This window comes from Mastomys coucha, unplaced genomic scaffold (genome assembly GCF_008632895.1).
Source record: "Mastomys coucha isolate ucsf_1 unplaced genomic scaffold, UCSF_Mcou_1 pScaffold22, whole genome shotgun sequence".
Lineage (NCBI taxonomy): Eukaryota > Metazoa > Chordata > Mammalia > Rodentia > Muridae > Mastomys > Mastomys coucha.
Genome location: NW_022196905.1, coordinates 108,732,503 through 108,754,476, shown reverse-complemented (window position 1 = coordinate 108,754,476; position 21,974 = coordinate 108,732,503). Strand labels below are relative to the sequence as shown.

The window sequence follows — 21,974 nt, the reverse complement described above, 5'->3', positions numbered from 1 at the left end:
GGCCTCAAACTCAGAAATCCACCTGCCTCTGCCTCCCAAGTGCTGGGAATAAAGGCGTGTGCCACCTCCGCCCTGCAACCCTCAATTCTTGACCCTCCTGCCTCTCCATCTCTTGAATTTATCTCCATGTCCACTTTGCATTTTCTCTTTTTTTTTTCAGGCGGGTATCTTTTTTGGGGTACACAGGGGAGGCCTGCCTTCTTGGGCACTGCATGCCCAAGAACTTCATCTATATTAGGTATCAGCAATTTGTTCATGTGTATTGCTCAGTAGTACTCCGTTGTGTGAATGTACCAGAACATGTTTCTGTGCTGTGTGTTGATGAACACTGAAGTTGTTTTTCTAGTCTGCTAGGAATATGCGATCACATTTGGGAGTCTTTGTGTGGACATATGGTTTCATTTCACTAAACCCCTAAGAGGGAAACAACTAGCTTACAAAGTAACCGTCGAAAAATGCAAATTAGGTCTTGTCAGCTCTACCCTGGTAGTTTGCTGTGACATTTGGGATAAAACCTAAACTGCTCACCAGGGTTCACCTGAAAGCTGCTCTTTATCCAGTCTCCCGGGATCATTATGGAGCCAAACCGGTCTTCATCCTGTTTGATGTCTCTCAAACACAGCAAGCCAATTCTCTTTTTTCCTTGCATCATGCCTCAAATCCCTTTCTGTGGCTTGCTTTCTACAGTTGTGTAACAAATTACCACACACTTAGCAATTTACTGTCATAGGATTGGTGACCCCAATTTCCCATGCTCAGGAGCTGGAAGCTGGGGGTGTGACCTCTGCTAGGGTGTAACTGACTGCCCACATCCTCATCTGGAAGTTCTGCTCTAGCTTCATGGTATGGCTGTTTTGCTCTGTTGCTCTGGCAGGAACATCATCTCAGGAACCTAGCATAGAGGACACTATTCACCTCAGAAGGCTTCAGGCATGGATTGATCAAGAGCCTTTAGGCTTCTTTTTTTAAATATTTATTTACTTTATGTATATGAGTGCGCATTGTAGCCTTCATTGGTTTGTTTTCTGTCCTTATAGATTAGTGTGAATGTTTTGATTGTTTCTTTTGTTTTTCAGACATGTAGCCAAGGATAGCCTCAAAACTCACCCTATAGCCAACAAGGACCCTCAATTCTTCATCTGTGAATCTTCACCTGGTTGTTGGGAATTGACTTTAGGACCTCTGCTCGCTCCTGTCAACCCTGCTCACTCAGTCCCTGGCCCAAAGAACTATTTACTTTATAGTAAAGTACTCTGTAAATACATAGCTGTCTTCAGACACCCCAGAAGAGTCGTCAGATCTCATTACGGGTGGTTGTGAGCCACCATGTAATTGCTGGGATTTGAACTCACGACCTTCGGAAGAGCAGTTGGTGCTCTTACCAGCTGAGTCAGCTCACCAGCCCTGTCTTCAGACTTCATATCTTTTATCATGACACTCTCCCATCAGATAGCAGAATTCTTCAATTAGTTTAAAATGACCGATGAGCGGTGATGGCACACGCCTTTAATCCCAGCACTTGGGAGGCAGAGGCAGGTGGATTTCTGAGTTCGAGGCCAGCCTGGTCTGCAGAGTGAGTTCCAAGACAGCCAGAGCTACACAGAGAAACCCTGTCTCGGGAAAAAAAAAAAAAAAGATGACCACAGTTCTAGGTTCATAGCCTTTTGTTGTTTTATTTTTGGTGGCATTGAATCCCATATCACCATACCTGGTAAGAAAGCACTCTATGGCTATAGCCCTGTCCTAGGTTTGTGACTTGCTGCTTCAGCCCAGAAAACTTACTCTAACTTAGTGCCTTCAAAGCTTTGAGCACTTTCTTTCTTTTCTTTTCTTTTTTTTTTCTTTCTTTTGTTTGAGACAGGGTTTCTCTGTGTAGCCTTGGCTGTCCTGGAACTCACTCTGTAGACCAGGCTGGCCTCAAACTCAGAAATCCACCTGCCTCTGCCTCCCAACTGCTGGGATTAAAGGCGTGCACCACCACTGCCTGGCTTCAGTGCTGTTTTTAAAAGCTAAAGATGAACCTGGGCACGGCAGCACAAGCCGGTAACTCCGCTATTGTGCCTGTTTCAGAACCCCAAAAGACTGAAGAGGAGCTGAGTCCTATGCAAGTGCGCTAGGGTCTTTATTTAAGCTCCAGCTTGGGATACCTGCCTTCTCTGACACAGCAGGATGGTGTGTGTGTGTGTGTGTGTGTGTGTGTGTGTGTATGTGTGTGTGTGTGTGTGTGAAGCCCTGAACTGTCAGAATAGGGTGGGGTGAAACCCTGAGCTCTCGGTGGGACAAGGTTTTATAAAAAATGGCAAGTAATCGAGGGGGTGTTCTAGCCTGGTACAATATGATGGGGGGCTATTGTGGAGCCTTGTGGACCTTTCACATAACTGGCTCTGCTGGAAGCCAAACCATAAACTTAACTTCTGCTTTCCTCCTGATTGGAGGTTGTTAGGAAGTGAAAAGTGTCAGGGGCGGGCTTGTAACCCAGAGGCACAGGTTTATAGGAGGATAACCTGGACATGGGTGCTAGAGAGTTCAACCTTAGGTCAGGTTCTCTAAGATGGAGTCTGAACCCAAGATCTGGAGGAAGACAACATAGATTACATAAGAAGATACTGCCTCAGAAAAAGTGAACAATCCAAATATTCTCCATCGGTATTGGATATTAGAGGATTCAAATAAATGACATATAGTTCCAAAATGGACAACTATGCATCCACACAAAAGAATCAGGAAGATTATTATATTCTGAAATGAAACAACCCATACACATACACACACACACACACACACACACACACACACACACACACACACGCACATATGCAAATGAGCGAGGTAACGCTATCTGAATCATTTGTGAGAGAAAGTGGGGAGGAGTATATAAATATGAGAGGAAGAGGATATATAATATATTAAATATAAATATGCTCACCGGAAGACAGCCCAGCTAGAAAAGTAGAAACAGCAAAGTCACTGGTAGGGGTTAGGGACAGGATGACCCAAGGTCAAGAGTAGAAAAGAGGGGCTGGAGAGATGGCTCAGCAGTTAAAAGCACCAACTGTTCTTCCAGAGGTCCTGAGTTCAAATCCTAGCAACCCCATGGTGGCTCACAACCATCTGTAATGGGATCTGATGCCCTCTCCTGGTGTGTCTGGTGTGTACTCATATACATAATATAAATAAATAAATATTAAAAAAAAAAAGAAGAGTAGAGTCGGGCAGTGGTGGTCCACACCTTTAATCCCAGCACTTGGGAGGCAGAGGCAGGCGGATTTCTGCCAACCTGGTCTACAGAGTGAGTTCCAGGATAGCCAGAGGTATACAGAGAAACCCTGTCTCGAAAAACAAAAAAAAGAAAAAAAGAAAAAAAAAAGAGTAGAAAAGAGTCTTCACTAAACATCTTTCATTCTATTTTGATTTTTTTTTTTGCTTGTGGGTAAGAGTCTTGCTGTTTCTCCCTGACTGGTCTTAAACTCTAGACCCTCTTCCTTCTGCCTTGGGGTGCTAAGATTATAGGCTTGAGCCACCAGGCCTGCTAGGAAACAGTCTTTTGAATCTCTTAAATCTTTTTTTTTTCTTCGAGACAGGGTTTCACTGTGTAGCCCTGGCTGTCCTGGAACTCACTCTGTAGACCAGGCTGGCCTCGAACTCAGAAATCCACCTGCCTCTGCCTCCCAAGTGCCGGGATTAAAGGTGTGAGCCACCACCGCCCAGCTGAATCTCTTAAATCTTGAGCCAAACATGTTATATCACTAGTTCCCAACATGAATTTATACTTTGTAAATAAATTAAAACTGTATTTTAAAAAAAGGCACAACAGCAAAGGTCCCCAGATCATGGAGAGGGGGCACAGTATGTGTTCGGGAACACCATCCAGGTGGAATGAGGTATGTAAAGGCAATGTTTTCTAGAAACACTTGAACTCGTGCTTTTTGTGCTGGAAGTATTCCTGAAGAAGGGAGGGTGTAACCGCCTTACCGTTCAGCGGAAATAAGGAGGCAACAACGAGCTCTTCTCCAAACAGTTTATTCAGGAACCTTGTACTACGGAATCATTCGTTCATCTTTTCTTCTTTCTTAGCTAGCTTCTTCTATATTCTTCTATATCTTCTTCTTACATCTTCTTACTAGTTACATCTTACTTCTATTCCCTACATCTTACTTCTTACTTACTCCTATTTCCTACTTACTCCTATCCCCTACATACATCTTACTTCTATTCTTTACATCTTACTTCTATCTCCTACATCTTACTTCTATCTCCTACATCTTACTTCTATCTCTACATACATCTTACCTCTATTTCCTACATCTTACTTCTACTCCTCCAGCCCCCAGCCCTTGTGGGGTTTCCCCTGGTCCCAATCAGCATCGGCCATGTGGCAAAGCATAATAGGCTATGAGAAATCATGCCAGCTTGCATCACAAACTAGAGGCACTCAGCTTTTCCAACTAAGGGCTTGTTTATCAATGCTCTCTGCTCTGGCCAGAGACCAGGTGTTCAATATATATATAGGGTGGCAGCTGCGGCTCCCCATAGGAGGGGGCATGGGGAATGTTCCTAAAACCTTCCAGATTGTCTGCAAGAAGTGTGGCAAGCACCAAGTCACACATTTGCACCACCAAATGGCACAGTGCAAGGACAAGGACCTTCTGTCTCCCCAGGGAAAACAGGCCCATGACAGGAAGCAGAGTGGCCATTTTCCACAAAAAGCTGAGACTACAAAGAGGACTGGGCTAAAGCTGGAGTTTGTGAAGTACCACTTCAGGCCTAAGATATGTAAGCCCTGGGGTGGACAGACGGCTCAGTGATTAAGAACACTGGCTGTTCTGACACAGGACTCAGGTCCATGCCCAGTAACAATATGGTGGCTCACAACTGCCTGTAGAACCCATTCCAGGGACTCAGGCACACTCATCTGAACTCTGCAGGCACAGGGCACATGCAGGCGTATATATGCATGCAGGCAAAACCTCACACACATAAAATAAGTAACATAAAAGAGGTGTGGCCGGCAGTGGTGGCACAAGCCTGTAATCCCAGCACTTGGGAGGCAGAGGCAGGCAGATTTCTGAGTTTGAAGCCAGCCTGGTCTACAGAGTGAGTTCCAGAGATATCCTGTCTTGAAAAACCAAAAAAAAGGAGCCCTGTAGCGACTGACCTCTGGAGGAATCCCCTAGTGTCAGGCAAACCCAAGACAGGTCAGGCAGGGTCGACTCCTGGCTCTGTGCCTGCCACCTGTGTGTGCATTCTTCCCTGTGCAAGCCTCAACTTTTTCACCCATACAGTGGGAGTGAGATTCCACAGGGCTGCGACTCAGCAGCTACGTGGTGTTTTCCACCTCGCTTGCTTGCTTTAATCGTAGAGATTACAAAAGACTGTTTCCCAGCTAGAATGGAACTCAGTTGGGAGAGCACTTCCCGAGCAAGCAGAGGACCTGGGCTTGATCCCTAGCACCACACACAAACCAGGCCTGGGTGGCACAGACCTGTGACCTCAGCACTTATGTGGTGGAGGGAGGAGGACCAGATGTTCGAGGTCATCTTTCTCAACACAGCATTAGAAGCTACCTTGAATTATTTGAAGCCCCTGTTTCAAAAACAAACATTCTTATAGGCCCTGGGAGATAGCTCAGAGGCTAAGAGCACTGGCTGCTCTTCCAGAAGCCCTGGGTTTGATTCTCAACAATGTGGTGGCTCACAACCATCTATGACAACAGTTTCAGAGGATACAAGGCCTTCTTCTGACCTCTGTGGGGACCAAGGCACTCACATATTACACAGGTATACATGCAGGTAAGACACTTACACACAAGTCCACAAGTTGGGTGTGGTGGGACACGATTTTAATCTCAGCATTTAGGGGGCAGAAGCAGGCAGATCTCTGAGTTCAAGGCCAGCCTGGTCTACAGACCAAGTTCCAGGATAGCCAAGGCTACACAGAGAAACCCCGTCTCAAAACAAACAAACACCCTAAACACATGAAAAAAAATCAGTCAACCAATAAACTAATGAATAAATACATAAATCTACTAGAGGTTTTATGCCCTTTGTTTGTTTTGTGGAGGGAGCTTCTTGAGATAGCTCTGTACCAGGCAATTCTCCTGCCTCCGCCTCCTAAATGCTGGATCATAGGCATGTTTAGGGGCTTCTGCAACCGTGACAGCTACAGCCGCCAGAGTAACTATCTGAGGAAGGCAAGCAGGCAGTTCAGTTCAACATGACGAAGTAACTGGTGCTGGTTCAAACGTCAAGAATCTGACCCCGAGACTTTTATTTTAGGTATATTTGGGCACAACACAGTTTGGTGAGAACATCTCTGTCTATGGTTAACTCAGTCCCGTGTGCACAATAAAACAAAGACATGACTACATCAAAACTCTGTAAACTGCATATGACATCCTTCGTAAGGGTTTCTACATGTGACACCTTCCATGATGATAGATTCTACAGGGTGATGAGCTCATGATCAGGGTCTAGTGGTCACAGCAAAGGTCACCAGGCTATTAGTCCATGAGTGGATAACAGATTATGCATCCCTTCCTTTGAAGAAACAAGCTTGTGGGTTTTTTTTTAAATTGCTTTAATTTTTTAATTTTTATTTTATATGTATTGGTGTTTTGCCTGCATGTCTGTGTGACTGTATCAGATCTTAGAGTTACAAAGAATTGTTTGCCACCATGTGGGTGCTGGGAATTGAACCCGGGTCCTCTGGAAGAGTAGCCAGGGCTCTTGACCCACTGAGCCATCTCTCCACCCCCCAACCCCAAGCCTGTGTTTTTAGCATTCCAGGTTCCCCTACTGCTTAATTGTGAGCACAAGGACCTCTATGTCTCCCACAGGCCTGAGCTATCACATCCAGTTCATACCTAGTTTACATACTGGGAAACTGAGGTTTATAAATGAAATTACCTGTCCACAGCCACGTAGCTGGCAAGTGAGAAGGTTGGGCTAGAGTCCAGGGCTATCTCACAGGGAACACTTGGAAAGGACCTGGCTCCCCTTAAAATCCTGGTCTTTGCCAGTCATGCCTTTGATCCCAGCACGTGGTCTTCATCACCTTTGTGCTTCCAGAACAGTCACAGTAACTCTCAACGACCTCTGACCTCAGCTGAAGACCGGAGGCCCATACCTTCTCCCTTACCTCACTTCTATCTTACCTCCAGTCTCAGATGGTAGCTGGATCTGAATCTAGAGCCTCGGACATAGAAAGATTATGCTTGAGTCCAGCACAGAGGAACGTACCTCCTTCCAGAGCCAAAGACTCCCAGCTCCGCAGGTGCTAAAACCCTTCTAGAATCCACTCTGCCCTCTTTGACCTGGGAATTCCCTCTGCTTCTTCAGTTCACAGCTTGCCTATCCCCACCTCCAGGCAGCCTTCTGTGACTACCACCAGGACTTGAATTCTTGGCTTCACGATCCCACCACTGTGCCAGGCAGTACTCATGCAAGCTCCTTCTCTATGCGGCACACCATGTCGGCCTTGGAGGTACGCTATCACTACCAAGGAAGTTTATTATCTATATCTTATTTGCCCAGATCCAGTCCCCAGACACTCTGAGTTAATTGGTCTGGAATGTAGTCTGGGTATTAGGATTTTTTTTTCTTCCTCCTCTTCTTCTGTGTCTCAGGGTTAAAAAAAAAAAGAAAAGAAAAGAAAAGAAAAAAGAAAAAAAGCTGTGTAGGCAATTGGCAGACAGGGTAGAGACCCATGGCCTCTGAGAGAGAACATGATACTCCCTCTATAGCCACGGGCATCAAGACACAGAGACACTAATTGTGTGGCCTAGGGTCACAGAGCTAGTGAATAATGGAGCCAGAGTAGAACACAGAAAGTCTGACTTCCAAGTGTGAAGGGGAGTGGGGGAGGGAGATCAACTGATCTCCTCAATTCCCCTAGTGACAGAGAAGCTGCCCGGGTTGTGGGGCAGCTCTGTTCTGAGACAGGCTCAGGCCTCTCCAGCATGGGGTATTTTTAACTGAGAAGCTGGGCCATACAAACATCCTGCAGTGACTTAAACACTGAGCACATCCTTTGGGGGCTGCTTGGCCCTCTCTCCACTGAGGTAGCCCTAGAATCAGTCAGTGAGTCCAAGACAAGCTCTGAAGACAACGTGGGAGGTGTGAGGTGGGAGGTGTGTGTGTCTGATGAAGGGGAGAGGGACAGTTTGGGATGGCTCCAGATTCCTCCTCCTCTCCTCAGAGACAAAGATTACTTCATCCCATTCAAGCCTTCTTCCCTGCTCCCAGCCTAGGAAAGAGCTGGAGGGCAAACATACCAGATTTTTTTAAAAAGATATATTTATTTTATGTATATGAGTATACTGTAGCTGTCTGCAGTCACACCCTAGAAGAGAGCATCATTGGATCCCATTACAGATGGTTGTGAGCCACCATGTGGTTGCTGGGGTTTGAATTCAGGACCTCTGGAAGAGCAGTCAGTGCTCTTAACCACTGAGCCATCTCTCCAGGCCCCCAGATAAGGGATCTAACATCACAGGTCTCTTCTTCGCTCTTCCATTCTCCAAGGGGAAGGTCCTACAGCTACAGAAACCTTCCATTTCAGACCTCCCCAGAACTGTCATAATGGTGGGGGGCTCACACCTGAGATCTCAGTGCTTGGCAGGTTAAGGCAGGAGGATCAGGAGTTCAAGGCCACCCTGGCCTAGATAGAAAGACCCTGGCTTTTAAAACACACACACACACAAACATGCGTTATACTTGTTTATCTCTCCATTCACTGCTTTTGGCCCAAATATATCAGCAAGCTTTCAGATGCCAAATTGGAAGTATGTCTGCCTTTAAAATGTAAAAGTAAAAACACATGGTCCTTAAAGTGGGAATCTCACTATAGAAAATTCCTCACTGTCCAGATGCAATGTGTAATCCCAGCACTTGGGAGATAGATGTAAGAGGATCGGGAGTTCGAGGCCATCTTCTTCTTTGAACACAGAGAGTTCAAAGCCAGCCTAGGCTACATGAAACTGTCAGAGAAAGAGAGAGGAAGAGAAAGGGGGAAGGGAAAACAAGAGGGAGGGAAAGGGAAAGGGAGAAGGAGGGAGAGGGAGAGGGAGGGAGAGGGAGACACACACACACACACACACACACACACACACACACAGGGACTGACTCATAGGGATGATGTAGCCACAAGGATATTCATTGTAGCATTTCACACACACACAAACACACACACACACACAAACACACACACACACACACACACACACACAGACTGACTCATAGGGATGATGTAGCCACAAGGATATTCATTGTAGCATTGCTTACAGCATTCCCATTGAACAACCAAAATGTCCACGGACAGAATGGATTAACCTTGGCAGGATACAGTCATGGAGGAAGAAAGCCAAACTAGTTGCTGACATGGGAAATATATCCAAGACACACTGGTTGGTGGGAAGAGAATGGAAGTTGTAAAACAACTTTGTATCAAGCAGCTATAGGCAGGTTTGGTGGTGCACACTCTTTATCTCAGCAGAGGGGCCCTGAGGTAGGGGGTGGGGCAAAACCAGCTCTGTGAGCCCCAGGCCTGCCAGAAGTACCTAGTGAAACAGATACAATCTTGCAATGATAATCTGCTCTGCCGGGCTGGCTCTGGGTTGTTTACTTTTAAGTTACAGAATTAAAAGGCAGGAAAAACTGAAGCAGAGCAGGTAGAGTCAGAGAGAACTCAAGCACCCCCACAGAACCAGCAGCTAGGGCAGAAGCATACTTGTTGGCAGGAAAACAGCAGACGGGGTACTCGGGAAGCTCCAGTCTTCTTCAGGACTGGGGTTTTAAAGCCCTAGGAGAATCTTTCTACTTCAGGGTTCCTGAGCTTGAAGAAAGCAAGGATGGTTGATTGCCCCAGACTTTTGTATGATGTGTCTTGATAGGTCCTTAAACTTGTGGAGATAGTTCATGGGCAGCCAGCCCCCTGCTGATAGGAGACAAAAAGCTCTCAAACTTTTCTCTCATTGAGGGAGGAAGGCTTCTTTGAAGCCATCCACCATCTTGCAACTTTGCTATCTTGTTTTATTTTGTTTTTTGGGTTTTTCAAGACAGGGTTTCTCTGTATAGCCCTGACTGTCCTGGAACTCACTCTGTAGACCAGGCTGGCCTCGAACTCAGAAATCCGCCTGCCTCTGCCTTCAAAGTGTTGGGATTAAAGGCATGTGCCACCATTGCCTGGCAACTTTACTATCTTTATTACCTAGCCCATGGCCCCTTTGTCCATCCGTCTTTCTAACATGGAATCTCATTCCCAGTCTCTGGTTTGAGAAAACAAAACAAAACACACACAAAATGAAGAAGGACAGGAGCTGGTGCAGAGGCCATGGAGAGGGTGCGGCTTACTGCTTTGTTCCCAAGGCTTGCTCAGCCTGCTTGCTTATAGAACCTAGGACCACCAGCCCAGGGATGGCTCCACCCACAGTGTGCGGTGCTCTCCCCATCAACCACTAATTTAAAAAATGCCCTATAGGCTTGCCTTCACCCTGATCTTATGATGGCATTTTCTCAATTGGGGTTCCCTCCACTGAGATGATTCCAGCCTATGTCAGACTGACATAAAATAAACCAGCACAACAGGAGAGGAAAAAAAAAAAATCTAAAAACCTACAAAACGGGGCTGGAGAGATGGCTCAGTGGTTAAGAGCACCAGACTGCTCTTCCGAAGATCCTGAGTTCAAATCCCAGCAACCACATGGTGGCTCACAACCACCCGTAATGAGACCTGACGCCCTCTTCTGGGACAGCTACAGTGTACTTATTTATAATAATAAATAAATTTTCGGGCCTGACTGAGTGGGGGTCTACTGGAGAGAGCCGGGATAACCAGAGAACCAGAGTGAGTGTGGTTGACCAGAGGGAGCAGAGGTCCTAAAGTCAATTCCCAACAACCAGATGAAGGCTCACAACGATCTGAATAGTTACAGTGTGTACTCATATACATGAAATAAATAAATAAATCTTTAAAAAAAAACCCTACAAAACAGCAACAAGATAAATAAAAAAAAAAAGAAAGCACCTCCCCAAAATACTAGTTAATGTCCTGTACAAAATAATATAATATAAAATGATATCACATTGAGGTGGATAGAAGTAATTTGGAATTCTCAATCTGCTACAGTATAACCAGAACTTCCCAGAGGCTGAGGCTGAGCCCTAATTAATAGGAAATTAACCCAGGTTTGCCAGCCCTAGACCGTGGGTCTGTGTCCTCAGAATGACCGGGCAGAAGAGAGCCACAGCAGCGGTGGCGGAGACGCTGGGCATTGAGCTCTTTGGGAAATGGAACAGTTATGACGCGCAGATCCACCATTCTTCTCTTCAGGATTGATTACATTGCCCTGGAAAAGTCCCTGGCCCACACAGGAGGGTTTGTAAAGCACAGAGCCCCATCCCGTAGCACCTCCCTAACTCCGTGATGATGCACGAAGCTCATGACTGTGCGCATAGTCAAGCATGCCTTTGAGATCACCCACCTGCTCACTGGTAAAAATCTGTCTGCAGGTACTGTGACTGCCATCGTCAACAGTGGCCCCGGGAGAAGGCTCAAGCGGCACTGGATGAGCTGGGACAGGGTTGCGGGCTGTGGGTGTGTCCCCGCCTGGTGATTCAGGCCATCTAGCTGCTGTGGGCAGGTGCTCCTCAGACTCTTTCCGGAACGTCCGGACCCTTTGCCAAGGAGTGCTTTGAGGATGAGCTCATCAGGGCCGCTGAGGACTCCTCTAACGCATACGCCGTAAAAAAAAAAAAAAAAAAAAAAAAAAAAAAAAAAAAAAAAAAGCATGAGCAGGAGTGTGGCCAACAAGTGTAACCGCTCAATTCCCAGCAGCTGCCTAGTAAACTGTGTGTCCTTTGGGACAATAAAGAAAACAAAAAACAAAACAACAACAACAACAACAAAAAACTTGCCCAATTCTAAACTTCAGCACTTGGGAGGCTGAGGAGGCTGTGTAGTGAGACCCCGTCTCAAGGGATGGTATTCTGTCCATGCATATCTAGCCCTCAGCCTTCTTGATTCATTTTACTAAAAATATTATTTATTTGATTACTGAGATTTTTTGGTTTTTGTTTTTGTTTGTTTTTGTTTTTTGTTTTTGGTTTTGTTTTTGGTTTTTGGTTTTGGGTTTTTCGAGACAGGGTTTCTCTGTATAGCCCTGGCTGTCCTGGAACTCACTCTATAGACCAGGCTGGCCTCAAACTCAGAAATCCGCCTGCCTCTGCCTCCCAAGTGCTGGGATTAAAGGCCTGCGCCACCACCACCTGGCAATTACTGAGTTTTGTCACCCTTAAGTTATGTACCCCAAATTAAAAAAAATGGATCCTTGCATTGATCCTTCAGTGGTATTGCAAATTCCTCCCCAAGGGGGGGGGGATATGGTTTTACTATATTCCTTCTGCAAACAATTTTTCTCCTGTATATATGTGTATATGTATTACACACACACACACACATACACACACTCACCTGTGTGTATTTTTTTTTTAAGATTTAGTTACTTACTTTATGTATATGAGTACCCGGTAGTTCTTTTCAGACTCACCAGAAGAGGGCATCGGATTCCATTACAGATGGTTGTGAGCCACCTTATAGTTGCTGGGAATTGAACTCAGAACCTCTGGAAGAGCAGCCAGTTCTCTTAACCGCTGAGCCATCTCTCCAGCCCATGTATTTTAATGAGACAGGATCTCACTATCTATGTAGACTCATCTGAAGGTCACTTTGTAGACTTCCACTCACAGAGATCTGCTTTTGCCAGTGCTAGGATTTAAAGTGTAGGACACCAGGGACAGCCTTATATGTAGATATGTTAATTATGTGTGCTTAGCAATGATATGCTAATGAGGATAGAACCCAGGGTCTCAAGCATACGAAGCAAGTGCTCTACCATTGAAATATAGCCCCAGCCCTCTTTGTTACTATTATTAATTTTGTTTATTATTATTAGTGTGTGAGTTCGAGGGCTCATGTGCCATGGCTCATGTGTGGAAGTCAAAGGACAGTTGGCTGCAGTCAATTTCTTCTTCAATGGATTCCAGACATCGAATACGGGTCATTAGGCTTACATAGTGAGCACTTCTATCCACTGAGCTAGCTCTCTGGTTACCTCTGTGTTTTTATATTTTGTTTTTAAATAGCTTCTTAAAAAAAGAAGAAGAAGAAGAGCCGGGCAGTGGTGGCGCACGTCTTGAATTCCAGCACTTAGGAGGCAGAGACAGGCGGATTTCTGAGTTCGAGGCCCATTCTCTCCTGCCGCCTTGTGGGAGTTGAGGATGGAAATCAGGCTATCAGGCCTGACATCAGTTTTTCTTACCAGGCTAGCTTTGAGCTTGTGGTCCTCCTGCCTTCAGACTCCCCGGCTGTATGCTGTGCCAACATTCCAGACCAGGATGCTCATTTAGTTTGATTAATCGCTTTATCAGCAACTTCCTCTTTGAGTTACTTCGGCTGATTCGGGAATACTTGCTTTTGTCAAAGGTCCGTCTTTTGTTTGTTGCTAGTCTCGAACTTGCTATGAATTCCTGATCTTCCTGCTTCTGTCTTCCGAGTGCTGGGATGACAGGCACGCAGGTCCGGCAGTGTGGCACGCAGGTCCGGCTGGACCGGCCATGTGAGTCAAAGCTGAGGCTTACAAACTTTCATTGGGTGGTCCTGTTCTACTTGAGAATCCTCAGAGAAACCTGTCTCCCTTTGGTTTGAAAGAGGAAGGGGTAGAAGAGAATAAGGGTAAAAGGAATTCGCCTAGCGAGGGAGCTGTGATTCAGTCCAATTGCAGAAGCAGAGGAATGAGCACAAATACAAGCCTCCCAAACAAATGCAGAGGCAGGGGGATGATTACAAAGCATCGGTACCCACAATAAACCATACTGCGATAAACTACCCAACTCTGGAAGAACAAACAGGCAGAAAATATAATAAGACTTCCCATTTGCTGTAATAGTTACCAGTAACAACATAGCTAACACAGAACAACCTCTACTTAAACAGTAAAGTATACTTAAGTAGTAAAGTAGTAAGTAGAATTAAGAACTAAATCTAACATTTAAACGAAGGATGTTCAGTCTCCGTAGAGACTGTCAAAAATTGCCAATGCCGACTATATTTCAAGTCGTCATGGCGGGGTATTGGGAAAAGTTTTCAATTAGCAATAATCGCGCCTCGGATAAACCTCATTGGCTACGATACTGCCACTGCGCAAAGCTGACAAGTGGGTGGGCTCGCTCAGCCTCCCAGGGTTGACGAGTCCCATCACAGTCACGGTGAGCTCCGGCCCACGCGCGACCGTCACGTGTCAGGGACCGAGCCCAGTGACTCCATCTCGATCATTTGTGTGGACGTGTCCCTGCCCGTGGGTTAGCTCGCGCCCGAACGTTCGTGTTTGTAAAAAACGCGGCAGTCGCTTGGGATGCTGGGGACTCTTATGCAAATCAAGTAACGTCATCGCGACGGCATGAGGGGAGGCGCAACTGTGGTGAGAGGAGGGTAAGCCACAAGGGATGAAATGAGTTGTGTGGTCCGATGCAGAGGCTGACATCGGGTGGTGGCATAGAGGTCTGTAACCCTGGTGCTCCAGAGGCGGTGGCAGGATTGCTGCGAGTGTCGGGTCAGTCACGGATACAAACTTAATGGGCCGGAGGGGACAGGATTGCTGCAGCCAACGATAGCTAACTACTCAGTGTAACCAACAAACTGAAAGGGGAAAAGTTTTACTATTTCAAGGAAATAGTAAAAAGCTGAAGTGGAGGATCGCGAGTGATTGGAGTGGAAATCTTTTAACTTAAGAGAAAGAAAACAAGAAAAGGAAATGAAAACAGACTAAAGTCTATAAAGTACCAAGTAAGAACTTGAGATGACTTGTCTTTGAACTGCGATTGTTCAGTCTCCGTAGAGACTGTCAAAAATTGCCAATGCCGACTATATTGCAAGTCGTCACGGCGGGGTATTGGGAAAAGTTTTCAATTAGCAATAATCGCGCCTCGGATAAACCTCATTGGCTACGATACTGCCACTGCGCAAAGCTGAAGACGTAGTCCCCAGCGCAGTGTTCCTAGGAAAGGAGGACCCTATTTCAAAGAGGGGGTTTTATGGTGAACGGGAAAATCTTCAATTATCGCTACACTGAAAATGATAGCACTAAATACAATCTTACGGCTCTCTCTATGGGAAATAAAGGAGCAGAGTGCTGGTTTCATATAAGGTTTGCGTGGAGAAAATGAAGCAAAGCACTATGGGATCGAACATGCTAATAGACTCAGCGCAGCGCCTGCAAGAGGAAAATGGGAGGCAACTGCCCGCTAAAGGTGTTAAGTTTGCTCAATGTTACCACTTTTTCCAAGGAGGCTTACTTGTTTATGACTTTATACACAAGAAGATATGTGTATAAAGTCTAGATCATGAAATGTACAGTCTTAACTATCTTAAGGGTAATTTCAGTGTCGTTGACTACAATTACATTCATTGTAAGAACCTGATTTTCCCAAAATAAAGCTCTGTCAACATTAAACTCTGAGCTCCCTAGCCCACTTTCATGACCAGCCGGGGGCAAAATCGCTCTCACACTAGAGACTTTACACATCTGAAAACACACAGTGTGTGTGTGTTTCACTTGCTGTAAAAGCTGGGCATGGTGGTACATACTTTTAATCCTAGTACTTGGAAGCAAAGGCAGATGGATCTCTATGAATTTGAGGCCAGCAAAGACTACAGAAAGACCCTGACTAGAGGAGGGGGGAGAGATTATTGTTAAGATGTATTCATGTGTATGAGTTTTACTTATTGTTAAGATATTATTGTTGGAGGCTGGAGCGATGGTTCAGCGGTTAAGAGCACTGACTGCTCTTCCGAAGGTCCTGAGTTCAAATCCCAGGAACCACGTGGTGGCTCACAACCATCCATAGTAATATCTGACACCCTCTTCTGGTGTGTCTGAAGACAGCTACAGTGTACTTGCATATAATAATAAATATATCTTTTTAAAAAAGACATTACTGGGCGGTGGTGGCGCACGCCTTTAGTCCCAGCACTTGGGAGGCAGTGGCAGGCGGATTTCTGAGTTCCAGGACAGCCTGGTCTACAGAGTGAATTCCAGGACAGCCAAGGCTACACAGAGAAACCTTGTCTCGAAAAAAAAACAAAAACAAACAAACAAACAAAAAAAGATATTATTGTTAAGATTTATTCATGTGGTGAATACCTGGTACCCGTGGGAATCAGATCCTCTGGAAACGGAGTTACACGTTTGTGAGTCACTATGTGGGTGCTGGGAGCCCAACCCAGGTACTCTGCAAGAGCAGCCATTAACCACTGAGCCATCTCCCCAGCTCTGAACTTCTTTCCTGAGGAGTATTTTTCACTTTTATCCTGACCTTTGCTGTCATGCACACTTTGTGTGACGGCGGTATTTGAGGCGTAAACTTCAAGGAAAGTCAGTCTCCTGCCTCCCTCCGCATTGTTGCCTGGCACCCCAAACTCAGAGGTAGCCCAGATATGTCTTCTTCATACTTGTGTGCTAGGGGCCCACAAAGATATCATTTCTTAACAGCTAGAAAAAGAAAATTCGGACATTGCTCTCTGACCTTCACCAATGTCCTAGTCAAACCCTGGCTTGGAATGTTAAGCCATTCTAACTAATTGCCTCCACCATTGTGGGTATGGCACTGAAGATCACAGAATGAGAGACTTATCCCAGGATGAGGTCAAGTAAAATCCTCATTCTCAGTCATGAACTACAGCTGAACCACTCCTAGGAATTAACAAGAGACTGTCTCTACTTCCCCAAAAGATTAGCATAGTGGGCGTTTTACCTAAAATGGGCGGGACCTTAATCTGAGAGTGTGTATGTGAGAGACAATCTACAGCATTCAACATTCTAGATTCAACAGTCAACATTCAGCATTTGGACTTGCTCACACTCGGACGAGAACCAGAACTTAGGTGGACTAAGACTTAGATTCATGCAGTCCGTAGCCCCCCCCCCCCCCCCCCCGGGCCCAGAGCTCTTGGGCCCGGGGTGTGTGTGTGTGTGTGTGTGTGCAGCACCAGTCGAGATTCAAGAGAGTGAGCATTCGAGATTCCAGCCTCTACCCTCCTGCCCGACCCATGCGGCCCGAGCGTGCTCGGAGACCTGGGGTGCTGCACCAGTACAGAGGAGATGGCTGCTGTTTTAGATCCAGTGTGTTTTAGATAGCCTCAGATGTACCCCGACTACTGAGCTGCCAGATTTTTCATTTCTCTCTTTTACAATGATTGTAAAAGCCTCATGTCAATTTTTAAGAAATACACTCAGACCTTACACCACTCGTGTCTAGTCTGTTTGTCAAAGCCGAATCCTGTGCACACCTGGCCAGAACCCATCGACCCGCGGAACAAGGGACCCCGTAAGAAATCCCAGTCTGTGGTACTTTGCTACTCATTACAATTCAAGAGCAGCAGGGCATGGTGGTGCATGCCTTTGATACCAGCACTTGGGAGGCAGAGGCAGGTGGATTTCTGAGTTTGAGGCCAGCCTGGTCTGTAAAGTGAGTTCCAGGACAGCCAGGGCTACACAGAGAAACCCTGTCCAGAAAAACAACAATAGCCACAACAACAAATCCCTCATGGGATGAGACTTGAGTGGTATAGAGTGTTTGGGGACCATGCTTCACACCCTGAGTTCAATTTCAAGTCTCTCAAAAAAGAAACTAAAAAGGCAATTGAAAACCAGTGAGGCTGGGCAGTGGTGGTCCACGCCTTTAATCCCAGCTCTTGGGGGCAGAGGCAGGCAGATTTCTGAGTTTGAGGCCAGCCTGGACTACAGAGTGAGTTCAAGGACAGCCAGGGCAACACAGAGAAATCCTGTCTCGAAAAACCAATAACAACAACAACAACAACAACAACAACATCAATAATAATAATAAATTAATAAATACATACATAAATAAATAAAAAACAGTGAGATAGATGGGTAAAGGAGTCTGCCGCCAAGCTTGAGTTCGATCCCTGGACCCCACACAGTAGAAGAAGAAAAGCAGCTCTCCTGGTAGTCCTCTGACTTCTGTGCAGATGCCTCACACAGCATGTGTATGCCTCACACAGCATGTGTGTGCCTCACACTGCATGTGTATGCCTCATACAGCATGTGTATGCCCACCCACCATCAGTAAATAAGTATGTGATGAAAATCTACAAAAACATTAAGATAGTGGCACCCTTCTTATCTTCGGATTCATTATGAGATTTTTTGTGTATGAGTTCTCTCTCTGCATGTACAACCTGTGTGCCAGAAGAGGGCAACAGATTCCATTAGAGATGGTTGTGAGCCACCATGTGGTTGCTGGGAATTGAACTCAGGACCTCTGGAAGAACAGCCAGTGCTCTTAACCGCTGAGCCATCTCTCCAGCCCCTTATTATGAAACCAAATTTTGTTTTTATCAGTTTCCTAAATGAAATGAACATCACTGATAGAATCTATCTGGGACTCAGGACATGTATGCTTCCAGGTCCAAAAGCCCCTTGTTCTAGAGATCATAATTTATCTCACAGGGAGGGGAACATCACCTTCGGAGACTGAAGACAGAAGACAGCAGGGAAAAACAGAACTTCCTTGCTCCCATAGCTCCCAACTGAGTATAAAGAGCCATGCAGTCAGCTATTGAATGGGGGAGAGGGTCCTGAGGTGGCTAACAAGGTCCCTGCCACGTCTCATTCTAAAAGGTAAATATTCCGTGGTGTCTGATTTTAAAGTAATGTTATAGAGTGGCAGATTTCGCTGGCTTTACTTCAGGAGTGGCCAAAATATGAGTAATCAAATCCCCTCTCTTTAAACCAATGACATCAGAATCCTGAACCGGGCATGGCGGCCTGGACAGTTGCAAGCTGGAAGCCAGCCTGGGCTGTGGAGTAACACTGTCAAAACAAACATGACAACAAAAACCAAATAATTAATAACAGCAACAACAACAACAACAATAATAAACAACGATAACCAAAGCAAAACAAAAATCTGGAAGTGAGACCCAGTCATTATATTGCTCATTTAATAAAAAAAAAAAAATATATAAGAAATAGTGTTGAAGACCTGAGCTGGTGCACACCTGTTTCCAGCACCCAGAAGGTGGAGGCTGGAGGATCAGGAACTGAAGGTCATCCTCAGCTACATAGTGAATTTGAGGCCATTCTGAGCAAAGTGAGACCCTGTCCGAAAAAACAAAAACAAGCCAAACCAAAACCAAAAACGAGCTCCTGAGGTCAGGAGAGGGAGTGCACCATCTCTAGGTATTACATTTGGCTCTGCTCATATTGCCTACCAAAACATCCATTTTCAAGTTCAAGTTCAAGTTCTATTTCTTCATAATTCAAATTGGTTGTGTGTTGGGGGGTGTACTGCGTATGTGTTAGGGAATTAGCAGAGGCCAGAGGAGAGTGTTGGGGATCCCCTCGTCGCTCACTCCCTACTTTATTCCTTCTGAGCTCCAGTTCTTCCACCAGGATGAGAGTAAGCAAGCGCCAGCCATCCTATTGCTCTCTGCTCTTCTTTGTGCTAGGAGGATGATTTATGTATCCAGACGTATGTTCTCAAGTTTGAGTTGCAATTCTGAACCTTGGGGCCATCTCTCCAGCACCCATGATCGATTTTGTTTTTTAGAATGAAAAATAGTGTGTGTGCATGTTGGCCAAAAGTGGAGTTGGTGCTCTCCTCCCATGTTCCAGGGCTCAAAGTTGGGTTTTTGTCAAGCTTGCTGGCAAGTTTTCACCTGCATAGACACCTGGCAGGCTCCTATCAACATTTAACTTATAGCAGGAAATTTAACACTTTGCAGTGGAAGTGAACATAGGTAACTAAGAGGAAAACAGGTCAAAACTGCTGACTGTGGTGGTACACACTGTTAATCACTGTTCTAGGGAGGCAGAGGCCGGCTAATCTCCACAAGTTCAAGACCAAGCCTGGTCTACATAATGAGCTCCAGGCCAGGGGCTACGTAGTGAGAACCTGTCTTAAAACAAAAACAAAAACAGAAAGTGGTGGTGGAGGGGAACCAATTATTTATTATTAAAAGTGTCAGACTATACAGCGAAATCCTGTCTCAAAAAAAAAAAAAAAAAACCCAAAGGGTTTTTTGGGGGAGGGGTTGTGGGGGCTGGAGAAATGGCTCACTGGTTAAGAGCATTAGCTACTCTTGCTGAGGACTCAGATTCCATCCCTAGCACCCACATGGTAGTTCACAACCATGTTTCAGGGGATCTGACGCCCTTTTCTGGATGTCAGGAGCTCCTGTATGCATGTAAATAAAACACACACATTATAAAAAGAAAAAAAATCTATTTTAAAAAAGCGTCTTTGTGCGGGGCAGTGGTGGCACACGCCTTTAATCCCAGCACTTGGGAGGCAGAGGCAGGTGGATTTCTGAGTTCAAGGTCAGCCTGGTCTACAGAGTGAGTTCCAGGACAGCCAGGGCTACACAGAGAAACCCTGTATCGAAAAACCAAAAAGAAAAAGAAAAAGAAAAAAGAATAAAGATGTGGTGACTAACTTTAAAAAAAAAAAAGAACAAATGAACGACTGAACGAACTCAAAAAGCACTCATTGCCTCAGGTGTCAGCAGCACACCCGGAACCTTAACTGAACTGAGCAGAAAAGGACAGACGGAAGTCGGTGGAGGAGCGCCGTAGAACCTTGGCGTGGGAGACACATAGGAGTCTGGGATTTGTAGTTTTCTTCCAATTATATCGGCTTCGTGGACTACACTTCCCAAGATGCACACGTAACAAGCTAGTCCCACTGTTGGGTGAGAATTGTGGAAGGTAAGTGTTCTGATCCGGCTGTAGGTTTCCGGTTGAGCATTCTTACAAGGAATTCCATTTGTCCCCTTTGTTCTCGAGGGAACACGGAGGATTTGTCCCAGCAAAATCCGACTGTTTAGCTGTTCCCATGTAGCTGGGGAATGTCATGGAGAAACCAGGGTCCTGAGCTCATGGGTAGGAAGCCAAGCCTAAAATGTGTGCCTGTCACTAGATAATTCCTGCATTATATCAAAGACTGTGTCAAAGGCTTGTTTTTACAATTAGAAAACCAGTCAGGCAAGTGTTAGTGTGCCTTGTCTTTTTCTATGTCCGAGTAGCAGAATTTACAATGCAGACAGGGTAATTATGTAGAGTCCCAGAGGCCCTGGATTTGATACCCAGCACGGTGAAAAACAACAACAACAACAACAAAAATACCTGACATACTAGAATTCAAATATCTCTTGGAGAAATGAGATAATTTGGTTTAGTTGGGTATGCCTTGTATTCCTTGACCTGGGCTACAGGGAATTCTGTCAATCTGTCAATAATAATAATAATAATAATAATAATAATAATAATAATAATAATAATATAGCCGGGTGGTGGTGGACGTCAGGAGCTCCTGTATGCATGTAAATAAAACACACATTATAAAAAGAAAAAAAATCTATTTTAAAAAAGCGTCTTTGTGCGGGGCAGTGGTGGCACACGCCCTTAATCCCAGCACTTGGGAGGCAGAGGCAGGTGGATTTCTGAGTTCGAGGCCAGCCTGGTCTACAGAGTGAGTTCCAGGACAGCCAAAGCTATACAGAGAAACCCTGTCTCAAATAAATAAATAAATAAATAAATAATCTGATTTAAACCAAGTTCAGTTTTTTAGGGTTGGAGAGATGGCTCAGCGGTTAAGAGCACCCGCTGTTCTTCCAAACGTCCTGAGTTCAACTCTCAGCAACCACACGGTGGCTCACAACCATCTCAGATGAGTTCTGATGTCTTTTTCTGGCATGCAGGTGTACTTGCAGGTAGAGCATTTATATACATAAAATTTGTAAACTCTTTAAAAACTTTTTTTTAACATTTAATTTTTTTCCATTATCTCTTTTTTTTTCAAAGATTTATTTATTATTATATCTAAGAACACCGTAGTTGTCTTCAGACGCACCAGAAGAGGGCGTCAGATCTCATTACAGGTGGTTGTGAGCCACCATGT

General features: G+C 45.3%; 2 protein-coding genes and 2 non-coding genes across 9 annotated transcripts in view; 1 reads left to right on the top strand and 3 right to left on the bottom strand.

Moving 5' to 3' along the window:
• Nucleotides 1–11,580, bottom strand: part of Pxn (paxillin) — a 66,930-nt gene extending 55,350 nt beyond the window's left edge. The window contains exon 1 of the mRNA XM_031337579.1: nt 11,480–11,580. The gene's annotated coding sequence lies outside the window, so the exon portion shown is untranslated. The remainder of the gene's footprint in view (nt 1–11,479) is intronic.
• Nucleotides 11,581–14,063: 2,483 nt separating this feature from the next.
• Nucleotides 14,064–14,204, bottom strand: LOC116071523. The gene has a single exon (XR_004110940.1). It is a non-coding gene; the product is annotated as a U4 spliceosomal RNA (small nuclear RNA).
• A 213-nt stretch (nt 14,205–14,417) lies between these two features.
• Nucleotides 14,418–21,974, top strand: part of Sirt4 (sirtuin 4) — a 13,096-nt gene continuing 5,539 nt past the window's right edge. For 3 of the 6 annotated variants that reach the window (XM_031337566.1, XM_031337562.1, XM_031337567.1), the window contains exon 1: nt 14,447–14,484. In XM_031337566.1, the coding sequence (XP_031193426.1) occupies nt 14,453–14,484 (32 nt within the window). In that variant the 5' untranslated portion in view covers nt 14,447–14,452. Of the gene's footprint in view, nt 14,485–14,514; nt 14,554–20,573; nt 20,783–20,839; nt 20,957–21,974 lie in introns of those variants that run through there. The other 3 variants (XM_031337563.1, XM_031337564.1, XM_031337565.1) reach the window with 3 other exon arrangements.
• LOC116071524 lies at nt 14,882–15,022 on the bottom strand. The gene has a single exon (XR_004110941.1). It is a non-coding gene; the product is annotated as a U4 spliceosomal RNA (small nuclear RNA).